Source organism: Pagrus pagrus (assembly GCF_965226575.1).
Source record: "Pagrus pagrus genome assembly, chromosome: 4".
Taxonomy (NCBI): domain Eukaryota; kingdom Metazoa; phylum Chordata; class Actinopteri; order Spariformes; family Sparidae; genus Pagrus; species Pagrus pagrus.
Genome location: NC_140188.1, coordinates 15,368,936 through 15,392,475, shown reverse-complemented (window position 1 = coordinate 15,392,475; position 23,540 = coordinate 15,368,936). Strand labels below are relative to the sequence as shown.

The 23,540-nt window shown below is 41.3% G+C and overlaps 1 protein-coding gene across 2 annotated transcripts in view; it reads right to left on the bottom strand.

The window, feature by feature from the left end:
- rsrc1 (arginine/serine-rich coiled-coil 1) overlaps positions 1 to 23,540 on the bottom strand; it is a 124,208-nt gene that overhangs the window by 86,668 nt on the left and 14,000 nt on the right. For both annotated transcript variants that reach the window (XM_084351147.1, XM_084351146.1), the window contains exon 4: positions 14,633 to 14,872. In XM_084351147.1, coding sequence (XP_084207273.1) covers positions 14,633 to 14,872 — 240 coding nt within the window. The remainder of the gene's footprint in view (positions 1 to 14,632; positions 14,873 to 23,540) is intronic.

Below are 23,540 nucleotides of genomic sequence, written 5' to 3'. Positions count from 1 at the left end.
CAGAAAAGGAGGAATAAGAAAAGAAGATGGTGATTTATGACCTGCCTTTCGGCTCTCTGCGATTAACACACACGCACATTCACACCTGTTCATATGCGGCCCATATCTGACACCTGGTCGTGGACAACACACAAGTGAAAAAGAGTGCTAGGAACACTTGTGGAGCAGGACTTTAAGGACTACATTTCTAGAAATTTTGCAAGATTTGTATTACATGTCTCATGGTTACTGAACATCCTCGATTTCTATTAAGAAAGAGGTGCATTATTATTACCAAGCCTGTGTACAAAAAGTTGGAGAAGTTTATATTCAAAAACCTTAATGATAAAACTTGGTAAGGGAACTACACTACAATCATTAGATCTGTCACTTAGTTAATTTTGATGCTCTCCGCATTGAGTTAGGAGGTGCCCAAAACAGCTCGGGTGTTATAATGGTTGAGAAAACCCGGCTTTTTTCAATCTAAATTTTAGATGTGAAATAATGTAATCAATAACAAGGTTTCAGTCGCATTTTAAAAAGGAAAGCAAAAAAAACAGTCCCTACTTTAGGCAGAAGGAGGCAAATGAGGCCTTGTGCCACAAGGCATTTATTTTGCTATTGAAAAAATAAATCATGTATCAGTATTACATTATCATGGTTGATGAACCATCTTCAACTCACTTTAAGGCAGGAAAAACTCGACGGACCCACAAATCCATATACACACGTATCCTAAACACAGATTAAACACCATAGAGCGAGCTCGTCTCTCTATAGACTGCCCACATCTCCCTCTTCTCAGCCTATACACACTGACTCTGTGCTGAAGGGAAATGAAAACCAGGGCCAAGTTTTAAAGAAAATTGACTTCTTTTTAGTGTGTTACATAGAGGGAGAGGGGGACAAAGACAGAGAGAGAAAAAGCAAAAGGGAGACACGGAGAGCAATCAATTTCCCCGCGGTTTCTTCAATAGCCGGCAGTCCTTTTCATACCTCCCAATTAGAACCTTTCCTAATCAGAGAAATACCTCCCCGTCATTGAGACAGAGACAATGACGCTCCCCAACATTTTCCGCCCGCTCCAAAACTCTGTAGATTGCAGTACCGGTATACAAAGAATAAAGCACTGGGCTGTACTGCAGGGGGGACGCTTGTGTTAAAATCACATGTGGAAATCTTTTGGCTCTCCTCGCGGCCCCAGAAAAACTGATGGGGAACAATGGCAGCCCGGCACAGCATCTGTCATGGCACAATATAAAAAGATGATCTTGGCATCGAATGGACAAAAAAAAAAAGAACGAGAGAGAGGGAGGAAGACGGGGGAGTGGAGGGGAGGGGGGAAGGGGAGGGCCGGGCGAGAGGTAATTCATTTGCAAATCAGGCCCTGGCGCTCAGGTCTATTTCAAGCTGCCAGTGGGTGCCAGGAGTTAACAAGGTAATCAGTTTCAATCCTGCCCTTCAATTGTACATCACACCCTCATCCAGAGAATACCCAGGCCTTTCTATAGGGGCAGAGGGGGGAAATAGCAATCTGGTTGCCGGCTGGCTACACACACACACACACACACACACCTGAAGACAAGTGTGTACACATATACAGGCACCCACGCATTTGCACACACACACACACACACATACGTGCACGCACAGACACACACACACACACACAAACACACCTACCTACGCAGACAGTGTATTAACAACCATGTATCCACAATATGTTCTTGCAGGCTACTGTACCCAGAAGTAGAGCTGAAACAATTAGTCAATTTATCAAATTAATTCAACAGTTTTCATAATCGTTTAAGTAGTTTAATCAGGCAAAAATGCCAAATATTTGCTAGTTCTAGCCGCTCAAATCAATCAAAAATATTATGGAAACAACAATGTGTCCAAGTCCAAGATCCAAATATCAGAAGCTGAATTTTTTTAATAAAAAGGTCAGATGTGTGACATCACAGCATTATGATGAAGTACTGTAGTGCTGCAGAGTTTCCCTGCCCTAAAAATTTTGTTCTCCAGGTGTAAGAAATATTTTACATATTGTGGAGCCCTAGGATATATTAATATGTATCTGTACATTTGTCTGTTAATGTGCATTATGTCATAGCAATTTAAGTTGTTCAAAATTTGCCAGAAACTGACTGCATCATTTTTTGGTAGGACTGCAACTAACATTCATTTTCGATTAATCTTCCGATTATCTTCACTATTAATGTATGAATTGTTTTGTCTATACAATGGCAAAACATTTTGAAAAAGGCTCATCACAATTTCGTTTGTCCAGCCAACAGTCCGAAAAACCAAAGAATCTTTATTTACTATCATAAATGACAGAGAAAAACATAAAATCCTTACATTTACGAAGCTGTAAAAAATGATCTCGTCTACTGTAAAAAACTTTGATTTAAACCAGTTAATTGAATATTAGAAGTCTTCCTTCCATAGAAACTGTTTCAAACTGTCTCAACCTCACCAAACGAAAAAGTAGTAAAGGCAACAATGCTGTTGTGAACCTGAAAGTGGTACATGCAAAATGGTAGAAAGAAAACAGCAAGCTACATTTGTCCTAATCCCTTCTTCCTCGTGTCAGCTGTAACCGGCTGGCCGAGAGGCAGTTAGCCCCCGTTAGCCCCTCATCTGCATAATCAATATGACAACCTTATTTTTCTGATGCAAACAGGATTTTGCTGCTGAGCTGTGTTTGTTGATGTGTGTGTATGTGTGTGTGTGTGAGAGTGCCCAGTCTGCTTCTGGCCAGCCTCAGTCATGGCCCTCTTTAGCCTTAATTAGATTAGGTGCGATTATCCCGGCTCTACCTTACAAGTGTACAGGCGGGATAAAGTGGCCACAAAGGCCAGCCTGTCACAGGGAGCGGGCTCTGGTCTGCAGGTTATCAGGGTCCAGGGAGACATACCGCGTACATTGTTATTCATATCATCTACACACCGTTTTCTACGGTGCCTTTTTCACTTCTCTTCATGCACTGATCCCCCCTCCCCCCCCTCTTCTATGTCTGCGGTGTCAAACTGGCGTAATCACTGGCCAGGGTAAGTCTCTCTTTTTTTTTCTCTCTCTCTCTTTCTGTCTGTCCGTCAGAAGACAAAACAACATGGCCCCGAGCGCTCTGCAGTCTGGCCAACAGGGAGAGATGTCAAGAGTGTGTGAGCCTGTAGACTTCAAGGAAAAGTGGTACAAAGAAAAGTTAACCTAAGTCTCACACTAATGCAAATAGACAAACGAACACAGCAAAGACTTACATGTGCACACAGATGCTTAGGACAGAACGGGTGCTACAGTTCACATGTTGACACCTTGCAAATGAAATCCTACTCTAAGTCCGTGGCACAGAGTAATGAAAACTATCACAAACTAAAAGTTGGCTTTGAATGTCTGGTCAGAATCATAATCAGGTTTACTAAATCTGTGATGAAATAAGTACTTACATAAATTCAAATTCAGCCAAGTTTAGACCATTTTATTTAGACAAATTTCTTGTTTGTCTTTTTGTGTTTAGATGATGGTTTTTGGCTTATTTTGCTCAATCAACAATCTGTAGAAAACATGTTTATATTTCTCCAAGTAAGGTATCAAAACAACTTCAGCGGCAGTGATACATTTTCTTTACATCAGAGATGCCAAGATACAGCATGACCATATAAAAACAACTCAAGCTACATAACTATGACCCATGTATAACTGCAATACAGCATTATTCATTTGTGTTTGAAAATTCAACGACATGATTTGCTACTCCGCTTCGTTTTCTGAAGTACTCCACCATTTTCCCCAAAAACGTTTCCCACGTAGAGCTCAGCACTGACAGATTTCAGTCGGTGAAAGTGAAATATTTCACTGTGTTGATTAGACAGCAGTGCCCGAGATATTTATACATGACTGTATATACTTTCCATGCCGTCAGATCTGGGCACAGACAGAGGCAGAAACAGAGAGGCAGAGGTAGAAAAGGAGGAAAAGGACTGAATCATAGTGAGATACCGAGAGGAAAGAAAGACGGATGAAACCTGCAACAACAGAAAAGTTCACGTTAAAGCAGAGCAAAGTTTCTGACTTAAAAGGCAGGGACAAAAGGAATGAGTCAGAGGTGCTAATGCTTTAACGCAGCCTGCAGATACATACGGAGAAGGCTGGCATCATCCTGATGTTGTATCAGGTATGACTCCAACATGTATTTGAGCCACAGCTGGCACTAATTCAATATCATCTTCATCATCAATGTGAATATTTCCTTCCCAAATTGATGTCAACAAGCAAAATGTGATTAAAAGCTAACAAAAAAGTAGTGTACATGAGGAGTTCAGTTACAGATTGCTTTTTATGTTATTGTGACCTAACAATACTGTAAAACATCCCTTTGAATATTCTGAGAATGACTTTAGCCACATCGCCCAGCGACAGCTGACATGTGCCCGACTGGCAAAAGTAGACAGCAGTGTGTGTGAATTTGTGTGTGCCAGTGAGTGAGAGTGAGACAGAAGGTAAAACAACTCTATTAAAGAACCGCAGGGACTAAAGGCTGGCGAGAGAGCAAGACGGAGCGCATGAGAGTGAAGGAGAGCATGAGTGAGCGAGACATTAGTACAAATGAATTAAACATCGGCCCAGAGATCTAAACTTGTGCTGAAAAAGTGGCGGACTAAATGGGAAGGAGGGGAGGGGAGGGAGAGAAGGAGAGAGGCTTCATAACTTTCCTGTGGCTGCTTAATGTTCGATATGAACTGTGTACGACCGCCAACTCAATCAGTGACACAAATAAACAAACACACACTTGTTTGATTGGTAACTGTGCTCACAACTCTTTTGTTTCTAAAAGAAAATATTTGTTGATTTCAAACCTCCGCTGAGAATGATTATTATACACTTCTCTCAGGCAATATTTACTTCCACGTCTGAGTCATGGTACTTAACTGTATGTCTGGAGAACTGTTTACCCAGTCTGAAGGAGGTATTCTTGTAATGATCAATGCCATTAGGCACGACCTGCAGAGCCGTATTTCAGCCTCAGAGGTTAAAATGCATGACGAAAGCTGCTCTCTGCCAACTGAAAAAACTCTCCACTGCTCTGCTCCCTGTCTCGTCTATCTTTCCCAGCTCTCCTCTGCGTTACTTTGTCTGCTCTCTCAAACTAAAAAGAACACCTCTCTCTGTAATGTATTCTCACTCTCAGCCTCTCTCATAAAGACTTCAGTCAACACCTTTCCTTGCCCCTGGTGCAGATGAATAAGCACTGGAGTCTGGAGAAAATTAAACATTAACGGTGTGTCTCTTTTACACATCATTCTCCATAACAATCTTCTCTTTTAGCTCCCCTCCCTGCCTTCAACACCACTCTGCTTCCTGCAAACCAAAACTATCCAGCTTTTCCAGAGAGAGGGAGAGACAGAGAGAAAATACTGAGGGCAGAGAAACATATTTTGTCGACAAGCACATTTACATAACCCTCCTAAATCGGAGCTGGCCTGTCATGTTTGCTGCTCATAACCTGCTGCTTATAATCCTGCCTGCATCCTCTTCTGATCCATAAAGCAGAGCAGCCAGCCACTTCAACAGCAGCAGCCAGGACTGCCATCATGAGCTTCTGCGAAGACAGGGCCGTAAAGGGAGGGAGAAGAGAGGACAGGAGGAGAGGAGGAGAGATGGAGAGTAGAGAAGAGGAGGAGAGGAGGAGAGGAGAGGAGAGGAGAGGAGAGGAGAGAAAATAAAAGAGAGGAACAGGGTAATTGGATTGGGGGATCTTCTATTTGGCCGGGTCTGGTCTCTGTCATCATGCTCCAGGCCTGGCTTCTCTCAGTGGCTACAGCAGGTCTCAAACACATCAACACACACAGTCACACACACACACAGTCACACACACACAACTCTAAACGTGTTACAGCGCTAAAATCGCTACCCAGTTCAGGAGGCAGACTGTCCTGTGCACCGCTAAGCCCTGCAGGGTGTCTAGTGTGTGTTTTTTTTTTTCTGTGTGTGTGTGAGTGTTTGCATACTCCTCTAACAACTCACTAAATGGTTAAACAGATTACAGAGCGCACTAAGTGGATTGTCACAGCTCTCTATCGCTCGCTCAGGGTGTCTCTCCTGTGATTAAAAGTGGCCAAATTTCTCTCTCGCTCGCTCTCTGCACAAACACAAATGTGCACACAGAAAAGAGAGAGAGAGGTCATTCTGAGGCACACACAGCATCTCCTACAGTGACTGTCAAGACAACAAAAAAGTGTGATTCTTTTCAGCTGCCGGTAAGCTTTTCTGATACTGCCCTATTAAATGCACGAATATGTCAGTGGAAATTCCTTCTAAAAACATTCAGCTGAATAAATGCATACATCTGAACCACATATAGGAATATTCACTGTCACGATCGCCTCCGTCTTCTAAACTGTTTCTCTCCTTCATCATACAAGGGTCGGCACTGTTGATAGGAAAATATTGTTTGACCGAAAGTTGATCTTTTCCTCCACTTAGTTCCTTTTTGCTGTTGTGTTTGTTTGTTTTTTGCAGGTCTTGCCAAAAAAAAAGGGCAAATAAAAACCACAACAGACATTCCCAGAGACAACCAGAAAAACATCCTCATCTCCTTTAAAGGCACATTTTGTAAGAGTGTATCCCTAATCAAAACATCACATTTGTGCTTCACTCCTCAGTGGAAGCTTTCTATAAAGTCTGGGACTCTTACTTAGTATACAGTATATTGGACTGACACTGTCATCTTCCGTATGACAGGGGTTTCCTCAACCTGTCAAGTCTGTCTCTGTACCTTTTCTGTGGCAAAAACAGCTTTCCTTTCTTGTTACGGGAGTTGGAGAGTGCTTGGATATAATGCCCATGATTTCTTTCATCATTATTTGTCTTTTTCACTCCTTCCTACCGATTTTGTCATGTAACGTCTGAGCTTGTCTTTTCTGTGTTAAATGAAAAATGCAATTAACGTATTCTATTAAAAACACCCACACACACACACACACACAGTATACATACTATGATTTTTAGTTTTTATATAATACGTTAATTGCATTTTTTTTGGATACAGAACAAGGATCCATTGTCTGAACCAGAGGAGCAAACTATTTATTCCACTCACATGTCAATTACAGTTGACTACTAATGTTTTACTTTTCACAATAAGAGCTCCATATACACCGGTAAAGACTGCATAAAAGCTTATAAGAGGGAGCTAAAATTCACTGATGGCCCTTTTCAACCAAAGCGGTTCAGGTGCTGGTTCGGAGTCAGCGTCTACTCTGGAACCAGTTTTTTGCATTTCAGCAGCCAAATAACTGGTTCTCAGCCACGACAACTGGTTCCAGAGTGACAGCAACACTTTGCTGGTCTAGAAAAAAGAACCACTTATATCTGGGTCTGGGTGTGGGGTTATCGTGACCAAGGACCAACTAAAACTGCTTATGGCATATTTTTAAAAACCAGAGCTAGTGTAGCATGTTCTGATTTATCAATGGGAGATTAAACAAAAGATTGTCACTTCGTACGCCAAATTGAAGCAACAGTGAGCCGAGGACCAGTCATGTTTGGATACCAATAGGCATGCAAAGCCTGGAGCAACATTTGGTTTGCTTCGGTCAAAAGGGGGCATTAGACATATTAATAAAGCGCCATTAAAATAGCTTTTTATCAATTATTTCATTGTCCGTCCTTTATTACAAACATATAATTGAATTTTCTATTGAATAAAAAGTAAAAAATGTGAATGTGCTGTTAACTACAGTTCTTTATAGGGAGTTTATTTGATTGTGTGCCGGAATAAAGATTCATGGCGCTTTGACGCAAAACGGTCTCGGGCAAGAAGCCGCATTAGCATTCTTTAAGATTACAGCATTCCCATAATAATTCCATTATAACTTTATAATAGACTGATAATAGTTTTTAGATTGCTCACTCTTTCCTGCCTTGAACTCGGGGTCAAGGAGCCAGGTAACAGATCTGAACAGGGCATTTGTTCCGCCTTATGTGTGCGTAAATAAATGTCCATCTAGTGAAGATTGAGGCTGTTTTCTATCCAATCTATGCTCATTATCTGTGTGGAAAAAAGCAGCTAATGACTACATACAGCCATGGGCCAAGAAACACTACAGCTGCACCACTCTGTGTGCGCATGTGTGTGTCTACTGGGACCTGTGTGTATATGTGTGTGTGTGTGTGTGTGTGTGTGTGTGTGTGTGTGTGTGTGTGCTGTCCACCCTTTGCATGTAGGCATTACTCCTATTTCACACACACTCATCCAACCACCCAGCCCCCACCTAAACTACACACACACTTACAAGACACACATGAACACCTACTCCTCCCTCAGCTTCACCCATGTCTCTTCTTGCTCCTGGCCACTAGGCTACCCCCCTTGACGCACACACAAATAATACACACACTTACAGCTCATTGATTTAAGTCAATGTGAGTGTATCCTAACCTTCCGAGGACGGTGTTTGAAGTCTCTCTTACCTCCCCAGACCCGCTCCCAGAGCCAGACACAGCCTAGAGTCCTGCAAGAGTGCAGACAACACACACATTCGTACATATACACACACACATAGCAGCAGCAGCCAGTGGTCCCATCCTCACCACCCATACACACACTCCCAACAGGCTGAGAGGATGCCGCAGGCAGGGGCTACATACGCGCAAACACACACACAAACACACTTACTTTCTCTGTGTATTACCAACACTAATGAGCTGATAGATGTTCAACAGAGGCAAAGAAGCAGACAATCATTTCCTCGGAGTGAGGCAAGGAGGGAGAGAAAATCAACAGCAGTGAGTGCGAATGTGTGTGTGTGCGCTTGTATCTGGGGTCTTGTTTTATTTTCTCTCTGCCTCGCAGCCTCTAGGCTTCCAGAGGTTAAGGCTGAGCGATGGAGCAAAGCTAGCCAAACCGAGGCCTGCGGGTCCTGATGAGACCCCTGTGGCGAGGCTGGGTTCTGTTTAGCTTGTCAGGGGGGAACACAGTAATGAGAGGAATTACTAAACAATCACATTCACAGAAAGAGATGGGAACGGGTGGGTTGGTGGGGACTGCTCTGTGGACAAAAGTGTCAGGAAAACATTCTTTATTTTAAAGACTGTTAAAAAAGAAACTCCACCCTCAGAAAATAAGCAATTCGACAAGCACAGAGTAACACCGCTGTTGAGTGCTGCCCCTCGCTAGCAGAGAGAAACTCCTAAATGATTCTCTAATAGTTAAAGACATCAAAAAGGCTTTAATGAAAGGTAGGCAGTCATTTCATTTCTTTAACCCTAAGCTCATTATACCAGCTCCAGTTTTACATGCACAGGGAAAAGACGGCTCTCCGCTGCCATGAGAAGTCTCCACACTGCCCTCTGTGCCTCCGCTGCCCAGCCTCTGCCCAATTCTCACTCAAATGACATGAAATTGAGTCAGATGGGCTGATGCTCCTCCTGTGACCCAGCACAGACAAGGAGTTCAGCCTAATTGGACAGACCTCTCTGATTGAGGATGTGGAGTAAGGCAGCCAGCCCACGCTCTTTCACTACCTTAGTGATCGGTTTCAGAGGGAAGCCAATAGGTCGACGCCGCCCAAAGGAAAGAGGTGAAGACTTCTCTTGAAAGGCAGACAAATTCTTAGACGAAGGAGATTGAGGATGGTGACGGATGTGGAAAGGTAAGTAATGCAAGATACCTTTGTGTATGCGTGCAGAAAAATGGGTCCTGACTGTACTCCATCCATACTCCAAATTCTTTGGCCTGATCAAAGCCTGAACCTCTGCAGCACTTAATGATGCCAACACCTTTCAAAACATTGACATGTAATTACAAATATATTTTTTAAAAACCTGTCACTTGGAGAACAGCCATCTGTTAACTGTAGTTTCTACATTTCTGCTCATTAATTACAGGTGGGAATTGGTTCAGAACATCAGGTGGAGGATGCCGTTACACTTAAATTATACTTCTGTCAATTATCTGCCTGGGGGCAGATGTGCTCTTGTTAACACTGTTTGTTTCTCCTGGAAAAAACACTGACAAATAACATTAATGAAATACAACCTGACCTGACTCAAGCCACAAGCAGTAAAGGGGAAGTATTGAGTCCACTTGGATGTATGACTATGTTTAATATTTAATGTTTTAATATTGCACATGGTCCCTCTACAAAAAAAATAAATTAAATCTAATGCAGGTTGAAAATGCTATGCTGTGTACATGTATGTTCATTAAGGCACTGTACTACACACACATTTTTTGAGGACAACAATGAAGAGAAAAGTCATTTGTTGCTCATCTTTGTAATTTGCCCATTGTATATTTCAGTGAATCCCAGTGGATACACAGTAACATTGTTGAGTATCTCAGCTAATTCAAAACATTTAAAGAAAATTCAGAAAACTTTAAAGCAAAAATAAACACACAAATAGGATTATAAATGTGTGTGAGGCTGGTCTTTAGTTAATGTATTGTCATAATTACCAATTAACTGACAGCAGGTCTCAGTTTCCCACACAAGTTACTTCTTTAGGGCTGATATGATTCACATCATAATTAATCAAAGAGGGTGATGACCAATATACATTTGTAGTAAAATGGAAATCTTAATGTTAAAATTTAGAATAATCTGTGATGGTTAACCCTCACTATAATTTGCCCTAGTACCGTGCTTAAGCACAATTTTGAGGTACATGTTGATACATTTTTTACTGCATTTTACTGCAATTACTGCATATTTGCTTATTCAAGGCTGATAGGTGGACACTTGTGACGTGTGACCAATGTGTTGTGAGTGGGACAGTGAGAAGCACATTTTCAAACTAATTTACTAGTTTATCAACAATCTGACCCAAAAAAAACCAAACTGAAAACTAGTTACTACTAACTGTTGTGGTAAGCAGAGAAATAAAAATAGATCCCTCCCCTCAAACTAATGGATAAATCGTACAAGTTCACACTTCAACAATGCAACAACTCCAGGATCATTATGTCTTATATCTGAAAAATATTGTAACTATGTAAAGCTTTGTATAAATAATAGTGTTAAATAACATTTTATTTCACGTCAATTAAAAAGAACATATTTGAAACATGACGAGTGATGTTGCTAAAGGGGTACTTGAGCACGTCAAGATAAAAAAAGGTTGGGAGCTGCTGGGATATTTATCTCAATGCTGAATATACAACAAAACACGATAAACAAGTGCGTCTTCTTGTTGAGAAAACCATCAATGAAGAGAACAACGCAAACAAACAAACAGATTTAAGGCTGGTTCATTTGTTAAAGGAAGCTCTTCTGTTGTCTCTGTAAATACAAGGCCAGAGGATTACACAAAGCAAAGCTGACCTACCGACCCTGTACACTAGTCTGGGTAAACACACACACACACACACCCACACCCACACCCACACACACACACACACACACAGAACCCTACAATCACCCACTTACCCTTTGCCACTAGTGAAAGGCAACAAGATCTCTTAACAACGGCTCGTCTTTTTCAATAAATTTTGCATGAAAACATGCCGCTGGAGCACCAACTTGCCTGCTGTCATACTAGAGGAGTGTTAAATGTTTAATGACGACAACACCACCACACACGCGCGCTCACACACAGAGTCAGTGTCAGGGTGCCGCTCTGAGGGGCCCCTCTTTCATCCTGACAGACACTATAAAGCTCCTGAGCCTCTTCTCCACCCCGCCCCACCATCGACATCACACCGCTTCACTCCTCTCCTACCACCCAGAAAGGAAACCTGGATGTAAATGAGGTTGGAGTGTTAGAGTGTGTGTGTGTGTGTTTGTGTGTGTGTAAGTGTGTGAGGATCAGGGGCTTACATAAAGATCCTACCCCCATCACCATTAAGAGCAGAAGAAGAAGAATGGAAGAGACAGGGGAAAATGAAGTGGCTTGTCATAGACAGGATGTAGTGCAGAAAGTCTTGTTTTACATGTTCCTGAAACATCTCACTGCTTCTCCTGCTAAAGGAGGACTTGTTAGACACCTCGACTCCTGCGGGAGCATCTGGGGGATAACAGGAACATCCATGTCAGGCAGATTTTGGACGTTGATAACATCATATCACGCTCCACAGGTCGAACAACTTCATTTGAATTTTAAGAGACAATTAAAGTCAAAATAAAGTGGAAGAATTCATTCAAACATTGCACAAAATATGCAAGAATTTAAAATTAAAAATGCCACAAATTGCAATAGGTGTATTTTTATCTAATAATCACATAACTTTGGCTTCTTTAGTATGTCTTTAGTGATTATCTAATACTGTTTTAGTGGATGTAAAATTCATGTTAAAATGTTGACAACAACCAAAACAACTATGCATTTTTGAACAATCCACCCCCTCCACCCACTGCCTGTCTTTTTCTAACTGCTAAACTGTGAATTACAGAAGCAAAAACAATACAACTGTCATTCAATTGTGACTTGAAGTGACAAAAAAATCTGCATGTTATAATTTTGTAGGCAAAATTATCATTTGTTTATCTAATCAACATGAAGCAGATTCAAATAACCATCTTTACGAGTGCGATTTAAGGAAAACAAAGCAGGAATTATCTATATTTATTAGCGTATATCACCCGGTATGATGGCAGGTCAGCACCACAGGGTTTAGTCAAAGTTATTCCAACATCATACCACCACAGGTTTCAGTAAATTTGAAGGCCACATAGAAGAATAGACAGTCTCAAATATATTAACGTTGCCACAGGTGGGAATACACACATACACACACACACAAATTGACAAACTTACTACGTACACACACACACACACGTGCACACAGACAAGCTAAAGCGGGGTCAGAGATAAAGGAGGAGATTCCTATCGATGCTGAAGGATATTGAAGCCTTAATAAGAAAATAGATATAGTCTGCTGGCCTTACATTTCACTGTTAGCTTTATTTGTTTTCCTGATACCGATCTAAGAAAGGCAATATGTAATAGCTTCAAATAAACGGAGCACTTTTCCTTTTAAAGCAAATCGCCATGTTCTAGTCACACACAGATGACCGAAAAAGCCTCAATCATTTGAAAAACTAATGCTAAATATGGGGAAAATGCTTTAAACAAGACTTGTTATTCAATCAACAAATATCTTCTATCTTTTCTACCAACAAGTATACTAAACATTGTTTAAAAGACCATTTAACAAAATGGGTTTTTTAAGCAAACAAGAAGGCATAGCTTGAATAATATGTAAATGTTTAACCCCCGTTTCTAATCACGTGCATGTTTTCCTCAGTCATATCTCTGTATAGTACTTGCTAAATACATGAAATGAGTTAAGATTCACTGCCAAAGATACATTTTCTTCAAAATTAGCATTTACTTGACTTAATGAGATACAGCACACAAACACAATTTCCAGAAAAAAACTTGTTTGAGCGCTGTGACAGTTTGACAGTGGCACACAAGTAAAGTTTAAAAAATCTTATCAGATGCATATATACTGCAGTCTGGTCTTACGGCCATTGCTACAGTTATAAGTTTCATCATGTGATTGCACTGTTGCATCAAGAATACATCTGAGGGATGGAGATCATTTTCAGTTGGATCAAACAGTCGTAAAAATTGTAAAACTTTGACCGTTCGAACTTCTGTTCGTAAATCCATGACAAGCTGAGAAATTTAAATGTTTTCTCTCCGACAAGTTCATGTGCAAAGTGTTCCAAGTATTTCTTTGTTGGAAAACACAAACAAATAGCAGCTTAATCAACATCTGGATTAAAAATAGGATGTGTCCATCTTAAAAATCACACGTTGATTATAACAATATACACTTTTCAATCCATGCACTTACATGCAAACCTATCTGTTAACTGCCAAGAGCAGAACATAGACTGTACCATGAGTTTATATACAGTTTACCAGGGGAACTGAAGTCTCTTAAACTGACATGTATCACAGCAGCTGGTCGGCACCACTCATGGGATCTATAGTCTGATACACACATCTGTGCCATTCAATATGACAGACAACAACTGGGTACCAGTCATATTACAGTGGCCTCCAATCACATTAGAGCACGGCGCACTGGGGAGGAATTAAGGGTGCTATTCTGGTCGAGACAAAGACAGGCCTCTAAGGTAGTTATACCTGTAGTGGCGTGTATGACTGTTTAAAGGGCCACTACTTGAAACCTGTTTCTAGCGTTGGAAGACATAAGCTTGCCAACATTTCTCATCTTAATAAGTAGCTCTCATTATTGTTGTTTTTCTTGGTATAAGCACATCAGAGATGCATATGATGTTGTTATGTTTCTTGGCTTATTGCAGGTGGGCCCAGAGGGTGAAAAGTAGACTTAAAGTCATCAGACATCATCTGGTGACCAAAACATTCTCAAAAAAACTGGACCTGTGCAGCGTCTTCATGACATCTTCTCTTACAAGAGGGAGTTATATCACATTACAAGGCCAGTGTAGCCTTGCGCTTGATTGCAGGGGGAAATAGAGGAAGAAAGAGAATGATGGACTGATCGATGGAAGGATCGAGTGATGGATGGACAGGCGGAGGAGCTGAGACTGAGTTCCATATTTGAGTCCGTCCTGCAGTTTAGATTGAGCTGGGCCAACTCAACACTTGTTTGGTGTGTTTTGTGTCTACCTGTACATGCGTGCTCGTATGTAGGAGGTCATTCATCACTTACCCCTTTTTGTCTGCTTTGTCTTTATTCTTTTCCTTCTCTCTGTCCTTGTCTCTGTCCCTCCCTCTGTCCCTGTCCTTCTCTTTCTCCCTGTCACGGTCGCGGACCTTGCGCCGGCTCCGGTCCCGCTCTCTGCTGCGGCTCCTCCGGCGACTGTGGCTGCGGCTCTTTTTGCGGCTGCGGCTTCCTCGCCGGCTGCGGCTGTCACTCCTACTGCGAGACCGCCGGTGACGAGAATGAGACCTGGAAGAGATGAAATAACATTTTGAGACATAGTTGATAGAACAAACTTTTTTTTCTTCTCTTTTTTCGTCAATGAATAAGAAGTGAGATGCTGGTAATCTTTCCACAAATGGGACTCAAAATGTTATTGCAGTATTACATTTCAAACCTGTTTTTAAGTTTTATAATTAAGTTTAATCGACTTTCTGCCTTGTCTACTTCTATTCCAGTTAATCGTTGCCTGTATTTCCCAGAATGCCTTTTGATCACTTGCAGCAAACGTTGGCTCAGAATGTTTCACTTAGCTGTCAGTTATGCATGTGTGTGGCAACAGTGATAGAAAACAGAAATAGGAATAGAAGGAGCACCGCAGTTAGTTCCCATTGCGGAGCATACATCTTGTAGATGCACTGCAGTGCAGGAGATTCAGTTCTTTTCTTCTTGAAAGAATCTTTGGCTGTTCTACGAGGGATTTCTCTCTATAAGACTTTATTGTAAAACAGTCATAAAACACGAAGAACACAAGAATCGGCTAATGTAAGTGTTCTGCAAGGCAGTAAACATTTATTCTTTTCTTTCTACACTTTTACGGCTACATAAATCTGCTGCAATTTAGTGTTTTTTGCGTTCAACGTATTTTGATTTTTGTTCAAAATTCTAGAGCTGCATTGATGAATTGATTAGTTCTCAATTATTAAATCAGAGGTGGCAAAAGTACAAACAACCTTTACTCAACTAGACATAGAGATAACTTCTGCTTCAAATTCTTTACTCAAGTAAAAGTAAGAAAGTACAGGCTCTGAAATGTACTCAAAGTATCCCTCTGAATGACATTTCTAATGGTCATTTGTGTGCAAATCAAGCTGAACCACACGCCTTTTCTCCCCATTTGAGTCTCCCTTTCCGTCTGCTTCCGTCTGCTACGTAATTTCGTCTTGCTACTTCTGCCGTGCGTGATATGCACTGATAGGTTGAAATCAGTCTTGTGATGTTGCTGTGATGTGCAATAATGCAAAATAAAAATAACTGATAATTTCCCTCAAATGCATCAAGGCCAAAATAACAAGCCTGTTTGGAAAATGTAAGTAGTAGAAAGTACAGATATTTGTGCTTGAATGTGGGGAGTAAAAGTATGTGATAATAATAATAGTGGTAATAATTTTGATAATCGATTCATCTGTTTGAGTGTTTTTTTAAGAAAAAGAAATGTGAAAATTCTCCAATTTCAGCTTCTTAAATGTGAATATTTTCAGGTTTCTTTACTCCTCTGTGACAGTAAACTGGTTATCTTTGGGTTGTGGACAAAACAAGACATTTAAGGACATCATCTTGGGCTTTGGGAAACACTGATCGCCATTTTGCACAATTTTCTGACATTTTATAGATCAAACAGCCAATCGATTCATCAAGAAAATATTCAACAGGTTAATAAACTATGAAAATAAAAGTCGCAGCCCTACAAAAGACTTTATGTTACATGTATAAAATCTAGTGTAAATGACATACAACCCCATGTAGGACCAACTTTGTGGGGGTGGTGACTTTAAACATCTGTAAACAAAACTTAAAATAAAACCAGCGAGGAGAAAAAAAAAGTCTTTGAGTGGACAAATTCATCTTTCATTGGATGGACCTAATAATACAGTTATATACAATCACACACACACACACAACCACGCATACACAGACACTGTAGAAATGGAGCCAATTAGAGGCGGGCTCAGAGGAAGTCCTGTCCTCGGTATTGATCCTGACACTGGCCCTGTGGTCTCAAAAAGATTTACAGCAGAAGATTTACTCTGTTAGTTATGACACACAAACATCAACACACACACACACACACACACACACACACACAGTTACACATACACCATTTGAACACCAGCAAAAAGAGAATTGAAAGTGTAACTCATGCCTCAATATGGTGCCATACACAGAGACACAAATTATCAACACATAACCACTTATTCATGCGTCACTGTACATGCCTCTATTACTGCACACAAAATCCCTCAACATGTTCAGCTCAAGTGTGTGTGTGAGTCTGCATGTCTGTGTGTGTGTGTGGGAAGGACCGTGATTTGAAACCCCAGTAGAAATCGGCAGCTGAGATGCCGTTATTTTCCATCATCTATCATTTTATTGATTTGTCTATAAAAACAGTCAAACCTGCTGTCCACGAGCTTTATTGCTTTCCCCCCTTTATTAGTTTGCAGTTTGGGACATCCAGAGCTGTCTCTCTCCCGACAGAAAACTAATCATTTTCTTCAGACGCCTGTCACCATCTTAACAGACAACACTCTGACAACTGTTGCAATCAATTAGGCTGGGGTGATCCCGATCACTGGAGAATAACTGCAATAGTTCAAGGTCTCCAAAAGAGAATCTCTCTCTCTTGAAAAAAAACAAAAAAACAATGTGAAGTTCAACAGAAGTGAGTCTGTGGTGTATATACCTGTTTCATGAGTTAAGGTCAGACAGTGACCAGTTTCATTAAAACCATAAAGTTAGCCAATAATACATAGTTTATGAATGAGTATCAAATCAGAAAGTTTCATGTTCACTTACTTTATTTTTCCCATCAAGTGTTACAATCAAAGCTATGATAAAGGTTTTTTTTAATTTTTGATTCATCAGATTTTTCACAATTAATCATCAACTAAAATGTGGAAAATAGCTAAACAATAATTCCATCACAGTTTACCAGAGCTCAAGATGGCATCTTCCAAATGTCTTTTTTTTTTTGTGGTTAACCCCAAAGGTGTTGAACTAACTCTCGCAGAGGACCGAAAAAACAGCATATTACAACATTTAAGAAAGTCAGAAAATATGGCTGCAAATATAGATAAGGTGTTTTATCTATAAAATGTCAGAAAGTAGTGTAAAGTGCTGGGATAATTTCCAAAAGCCTAAGATAACATTCTCATCGCTTGTTTATAATCAAATATGACAAAGAAAAAGGTTTGACCAGAAAATGTTTGGAATTTCTGCTTGAAAACTGACAAAAAACAATAATCAGTTATCTAAATATTTACTGATTATTTTACTGTTGATCAACTGATTAATTAATCAACTAATTGCTCCAGCTGCCGTTACAGTAATACTACAGCTATTTGAGCAGCAGCCCTCTTTTTTCCTGCATGAATAACTCTTCCCACAGTAAAGCCAGTCTCATTGCATTCTGCAGAACAGATACTAAAGCGGACACCCTGCAGTGATTATCAAAAATAATTATTATGACACATCTGATTCAGAGGCAGAGGTGGAAGCAGTCATCAGTCGCAGGGCATTTAATTTAGCATGTTTGATTCCGTGTTCGCTGGAGCTACGATGAAGCTAGTCAGAGAATCACAGCTAATGGAAAAAAGGAAAAGAAAAACATTGGCATTTTTGGGGTTTGGAGTCTCCAGGCGAGATAATCCATCAATGGCCCAAACAGACCTTGGAATGAGTGAATCTATGTGTTGACAATGCCTGCGTATGTTTGTAATCAACAGTACATGAGAGGGAATACAACGGAGTTGCAGTGTTCCAAGCCTTAGTCTTATATTTTCAGCCAAGCAAATTGTGGCCAGAAGCAGCAGATGCAATAAACACAATCTCTCTCTGTTTCTGTCTCCCTTTCTCCCTCTGATGGCAAAGAAAACAGCCCACTTCTGGGGTGTGCAGCAAATTAAATTTACTGTAGTTAATAGAGTGAGCCTATGCTGCTAAATGTCAATTTCCTGACCAAGTCCTTCCCCTTGGAGAATGATTAGCTAATTTGAGGCTGGGGATAAATGGGCTAATGCAGGACACACACAGATAAACAGCCACAGTTGGACCCCATGCCAAGCCCTTCCCTGCTTTACATTTTATTGGCCTTATTATCTCCAGGGAAAATGGGTCCCCCTATGGCCTAAACATATTTTCATTTCTAATAAAAGGCCCTTGCTGGTCGCCCCCATGTACAACCCCCCCACACACACACATGCGCTGCCCCCTCACAGCCTCCTTTTCCTCCATTCCTCCCTCGTTTCGCCGTCCAATCCATTAAATCGGAGCTCTGCAATTGGCTGGGACCATTTTCCTGGTGAATTATCAATAGAGTAATTATGCTGCATGTTGGGAGCTCGGCTGAAGCTTATCGCCGCTGACCCCCCGGCGCGCGCCAGGATATGATCCCTCACCGCAGCCCATTGGGGTAATTATGTGGTCGGGTGTGAAGCTGGATGGTGTGTTACCCTTATCAGTCTGTATTCTATTTCTGTTTTCATTGAAAATTGGACATTAATGGCAGCTACGTGATACCACTAGTGTCAGATACAGGTGAGCGTCTCCAATGGAATCTGACCCTAGTTAAATCATTATTCATACTACGCGGTGTACACATGAACACACACACACACACACACACACACACACACACAGACACACACACAGACACACACACAGAGTTCCTTTAACCTTATCTTCCCCCTATTCAAGCAGCACTGACGGACATTCATATTGTCTCTTCGTTTTCCATGACCACTATCCTCTGTTGGGAGGACAAAACAAAGTTCAGGACAATGTTGTATTTGTTTTGTGGCAGAAAACACCAACGTTACTGCTGGGTGATGTTCTCAGTGACGCCCCGAGCACAGTCCCTGTCCATTAGGCCATACTGTGGTGCAGCAGTGATTAATGGCTGAGTAACTTTAACCCTATCGCATTTCAGTGGACGCTGGCGACAGTGACCCCCGTCTGACCACACTAAAAGCTACAGAAGAGTTATCATGGGACCTAGACTTTATGTTAGAAAAATGACCATCTCAGTTCCCTGGCTAGATAGTGTATTAATGATTAAGGAAGAAAAAATGATTGATTATAATAATTTCAGTAGGATTTGAAATTGGAATTGGGTTTCCCAATGAGTTTATGGTTTCAATTGCTAGTTTTAAGTCTTCTTTATTACATAATGATGTTCTTTTAAATTATGGTCCCATTTGGAGTAAAATAGATGATAAAGCGGTCTGTGCTTTAGGCTGTGGCTATCTTGTGACTGACAGGTTGCTACCACAGCATGTCCTTCTCAGTCGTCCCCATCTCAACCTGCCTGTGCTAAGACGAGGTTTCACAACAGGAGTCCACAAACACATGGGTGGCATCACAATGGGTTTACACTTCATCTTAACATCATTTTGACTTTGTCCATCGACAGAAGCTAAAGTCCGGCTTCACTTACGAATCCAGCCTGCATGCCAGCCTCTGTGCCACTACCCTCCACTGCATGCACCATTTGTCTTGTTTCATTAATCTTTCTAAAAAATGCACTGTACTTATCCATGCATTCTGTATTTAAGCCAAACGGCATTCTACTGCTGTACATATTACACAGTAATATCTAAGCACTAAAGATTTGACAAAATGTTTTTGTTAACCAAACCTCATTTGTTTTTGTCTACACCACAGGTGCACTCACTCTATTGTTATTCAATCTTTGTAAAACGATGAGGAGGTCTGCTTCCAAAAGCAAATACTAGCAGTAGACACCCATTAAGCTTAAAATATGGACAGAAAATCACAATATCATGTTTTTCAGAAAGAGCAGAGAGAGAAATTGTCTCACATAAGTCAGTGGAACAGAGGTTAGATGAGGATGTTGTGAACTGATCCAGTTACTATTCAATTAAAGTGATATCACAGCTAAAATCACAATAGACCTTTAAACAATACTAATTGTGTATTGTTACATAGTGTAGACAGAAAAAAAGTATAGGTGCTATTTGGCCTAAACTCACCTAAACAAATCCATCTAACCATAGCAGGTTTTTTTGTTTTTATTCAACATAAATCAGTTTTCTAACTGCTGCAGTGGCATTTTGAAACCCTAAAATTAGCTTTAAATCTTTGGTATTTATTCACTGTATCTATAATGTGTTTTACAAGTCGGCCTAAACCACCCCACCCCGCTGGTGGTGCAGGCCTATCTAACGGTAAATCCTTCGATTCGAGTACTCTCCATCCACTCACACACACACACACACACACACACACACACACACACACACACACACAAAGACTACAAAAAGCTTGCCAGTCGACTTTTCCAAGCAACAGACAGATTGAAAAAGAAACAGGCCTATTGAAAGTGAGAAGATCCATATTTGAAGAACTTCATTAATGCGCTGTTCCCCGCCGAGTTATTTCCAGTGACAGAGCACACAGCAGCAGCTTCATGTTCAAGTTAAAAGTCACTTTTCTTTTTTCTGCCATTTCAATGTGTCTAAAAGCACCTTGAGTGAGCAATGTGCATTTCCTGCTGCCAAAAGACGTGGAAAACAGCTGTTCCTGCCTGACGCTGCCTGCTGAATGGAATGCAAATATGTTAACCATCCAGAATTTATTGCTTTTGAGTGCTCTTCAAACGCGACGGCAGACACAAGTTTAATTTATGATATTCCTCTAATTATGAGAGCTGTTGAAATCATTTCCCAAGCTGCTTCCTCCTTCCAAGCAGCCACATTATCTGTTCCCTCGGTTCACAGTACATGCACGCACACACACGCTCGCAAACACACACACACACACAGACCCAGTCATCCACCATGCACACCCACGCAGAAACATAAATATACATACACACACACTAAATAACACACAAGGAATCACTGCAAAGTAGCTGATTGTGAGCACAATTAACACAGCAAAGACAGAGCATGAAAGATTCACAGAAATGTTTTTTCTTCGTCCCCCTCTGCTTCATAAAAGCAATGTTTAGATTTGTCATAATCTTCAGTTTGCTTTTAATTTAGCAGTCGTCAACACAAATGTCTGCAATGCCCTGCTATGCTGTGAAGCAAAAATGAGACCCCATGCAGGCCACCCACTTGCTTCCTCCCCCCATACGCACCCAAACACACACACACACGCAAACACGGTTAAAGCCACAAGCCACAAGGTCAAGTCATTTAGCAGAGTTCAAAGGCCTTCAAAGACCCCTCAGATCTATATGAACCTACAACAGCCAGCCAACGATGAGGGAAAGGATGACTTTCTGCAGCAATATGTGCTTCCCATGTGCATGTGTGTATACGTGCATGGCCATGTGCGTCGCTGCACGCACATGTGTTGATTACCCGGCGTCTTCATTGGCGCATATGCCCAGTGTCACTCAGCCTCCTCATCGCAATCCTAAACTTGGCCGTCTGGTGTGCGCCCGCGACCTCTGACCTGTGTGCAGCCGCAGTTCGACATGACACCCATTAGCAGCTGGAGCCGAGGGGGGCCCTGGCTGAGCCACTCAGCCCCGACACGAGGTCAAGTGGAGGTCACACTCGGACTAGGTGCTAACTTGCCAACTCGCTCACAGCCACTCGCGCAATCGAAACCCCACTTTTTATCCCCTCCTCCTTACATCCATCACGGCCCGGAACAATTAGTTACGCCGAGTTAGGAGAGAGTTGTTTTGGTTGTCATTGCCTCCATCTGTAAGAGGGTGGGAAACAGGGTGGGAGGAAAGAGCTGAAGGACAGAGGAGGAGGAGGAGAGGGAGTGCAGACTAGACGTGAGGAGACAATGCGTGAAGGACAGCAGGGGGCTGTGGAGGGAGAAGTAGTGATAAGATAAAAGAAGAAAAGGTTAAAAAAGTTGGGAAGTCAAGGACAACCAGGGTAAGAAAAAAGAGGGGAAAAGCAAAGAAAAAATGATTGGGACTTATGGAGAAGACAGAGCAGACAGCCGTGCTTCACATCAAGCTGGCTCCAATTAGCAGGTGTGCTCTCAGACGCTCGCTCTCCCTCTCTCTCTGGTCAGGGAAGATGTATTTTTCTGCCTTTTATACGCATGTATTTATGAAGTGGTGGGAGATCTGAGGGCCCTTAGCATAACAGCCTTTTATTGTTTAAATGTGGACCCGCTCGGCCCCGTGTGCTTAAGTGATTTAGGAACCTCACAACTCCGGTATAAGAAAAATCATAAACGCTGAGACAAACCATGTGGGTGGACTGTAAAAGGCACCGAGGAACGGGCCGACAAAAAGCAGACACACATTCCACTACTAAAGGGAAACTACACTTAATTAAACACCCAAGACACAACTGGAATAGTGCCCTGTAAAAAACATAGCACTATTAGTTTCCCCTCTTCAGTGGAATAACATAAAGTTGTCTTCTGACAGAACAGAGGCTTGTCTCATAAAGAAGTTTCTAAAAATCTTTTTTTTTTTATGAACTGCTGTCAAGATTGAACAAGGAGACGGAGAGAGAGAGAGAGAGAGAGAGACGAACAGAGAGAGAGAGATCAAGAAATGAATAGAAAGAGAAAACACTCCACTCCTCTGAGAGGAAAAAAGCCTCTCCCCTCCACAACATCTGTCGCTTCTCGTAGTCTACATGTCCCGTGCACAGATTTGGAAGTAGCCCGTAAAGACGGCAGATTTTACCTTCTTTTAACAGTCACGGTTTACGACTGCGACACTGACCTTTTAGCACAATGACCTTTTCTGGGAACTGTTTTCTGAAAAATTGCAGACAAAATTCTGCAGAAATCCAGAAATATAGATATAACTAATTTTCATTGTCGATGAATATGTTAATTATTTTCTCGATGAATCCATTGGTTGTTTGGTCTATTTAATGTCAGAAGATGGTGAAGAAGATGACGTATTCAAAAAGAAAAAAGGGCATTCGATTTACTCCAGAAAGTTATTGCTGATAAAACCATGGTC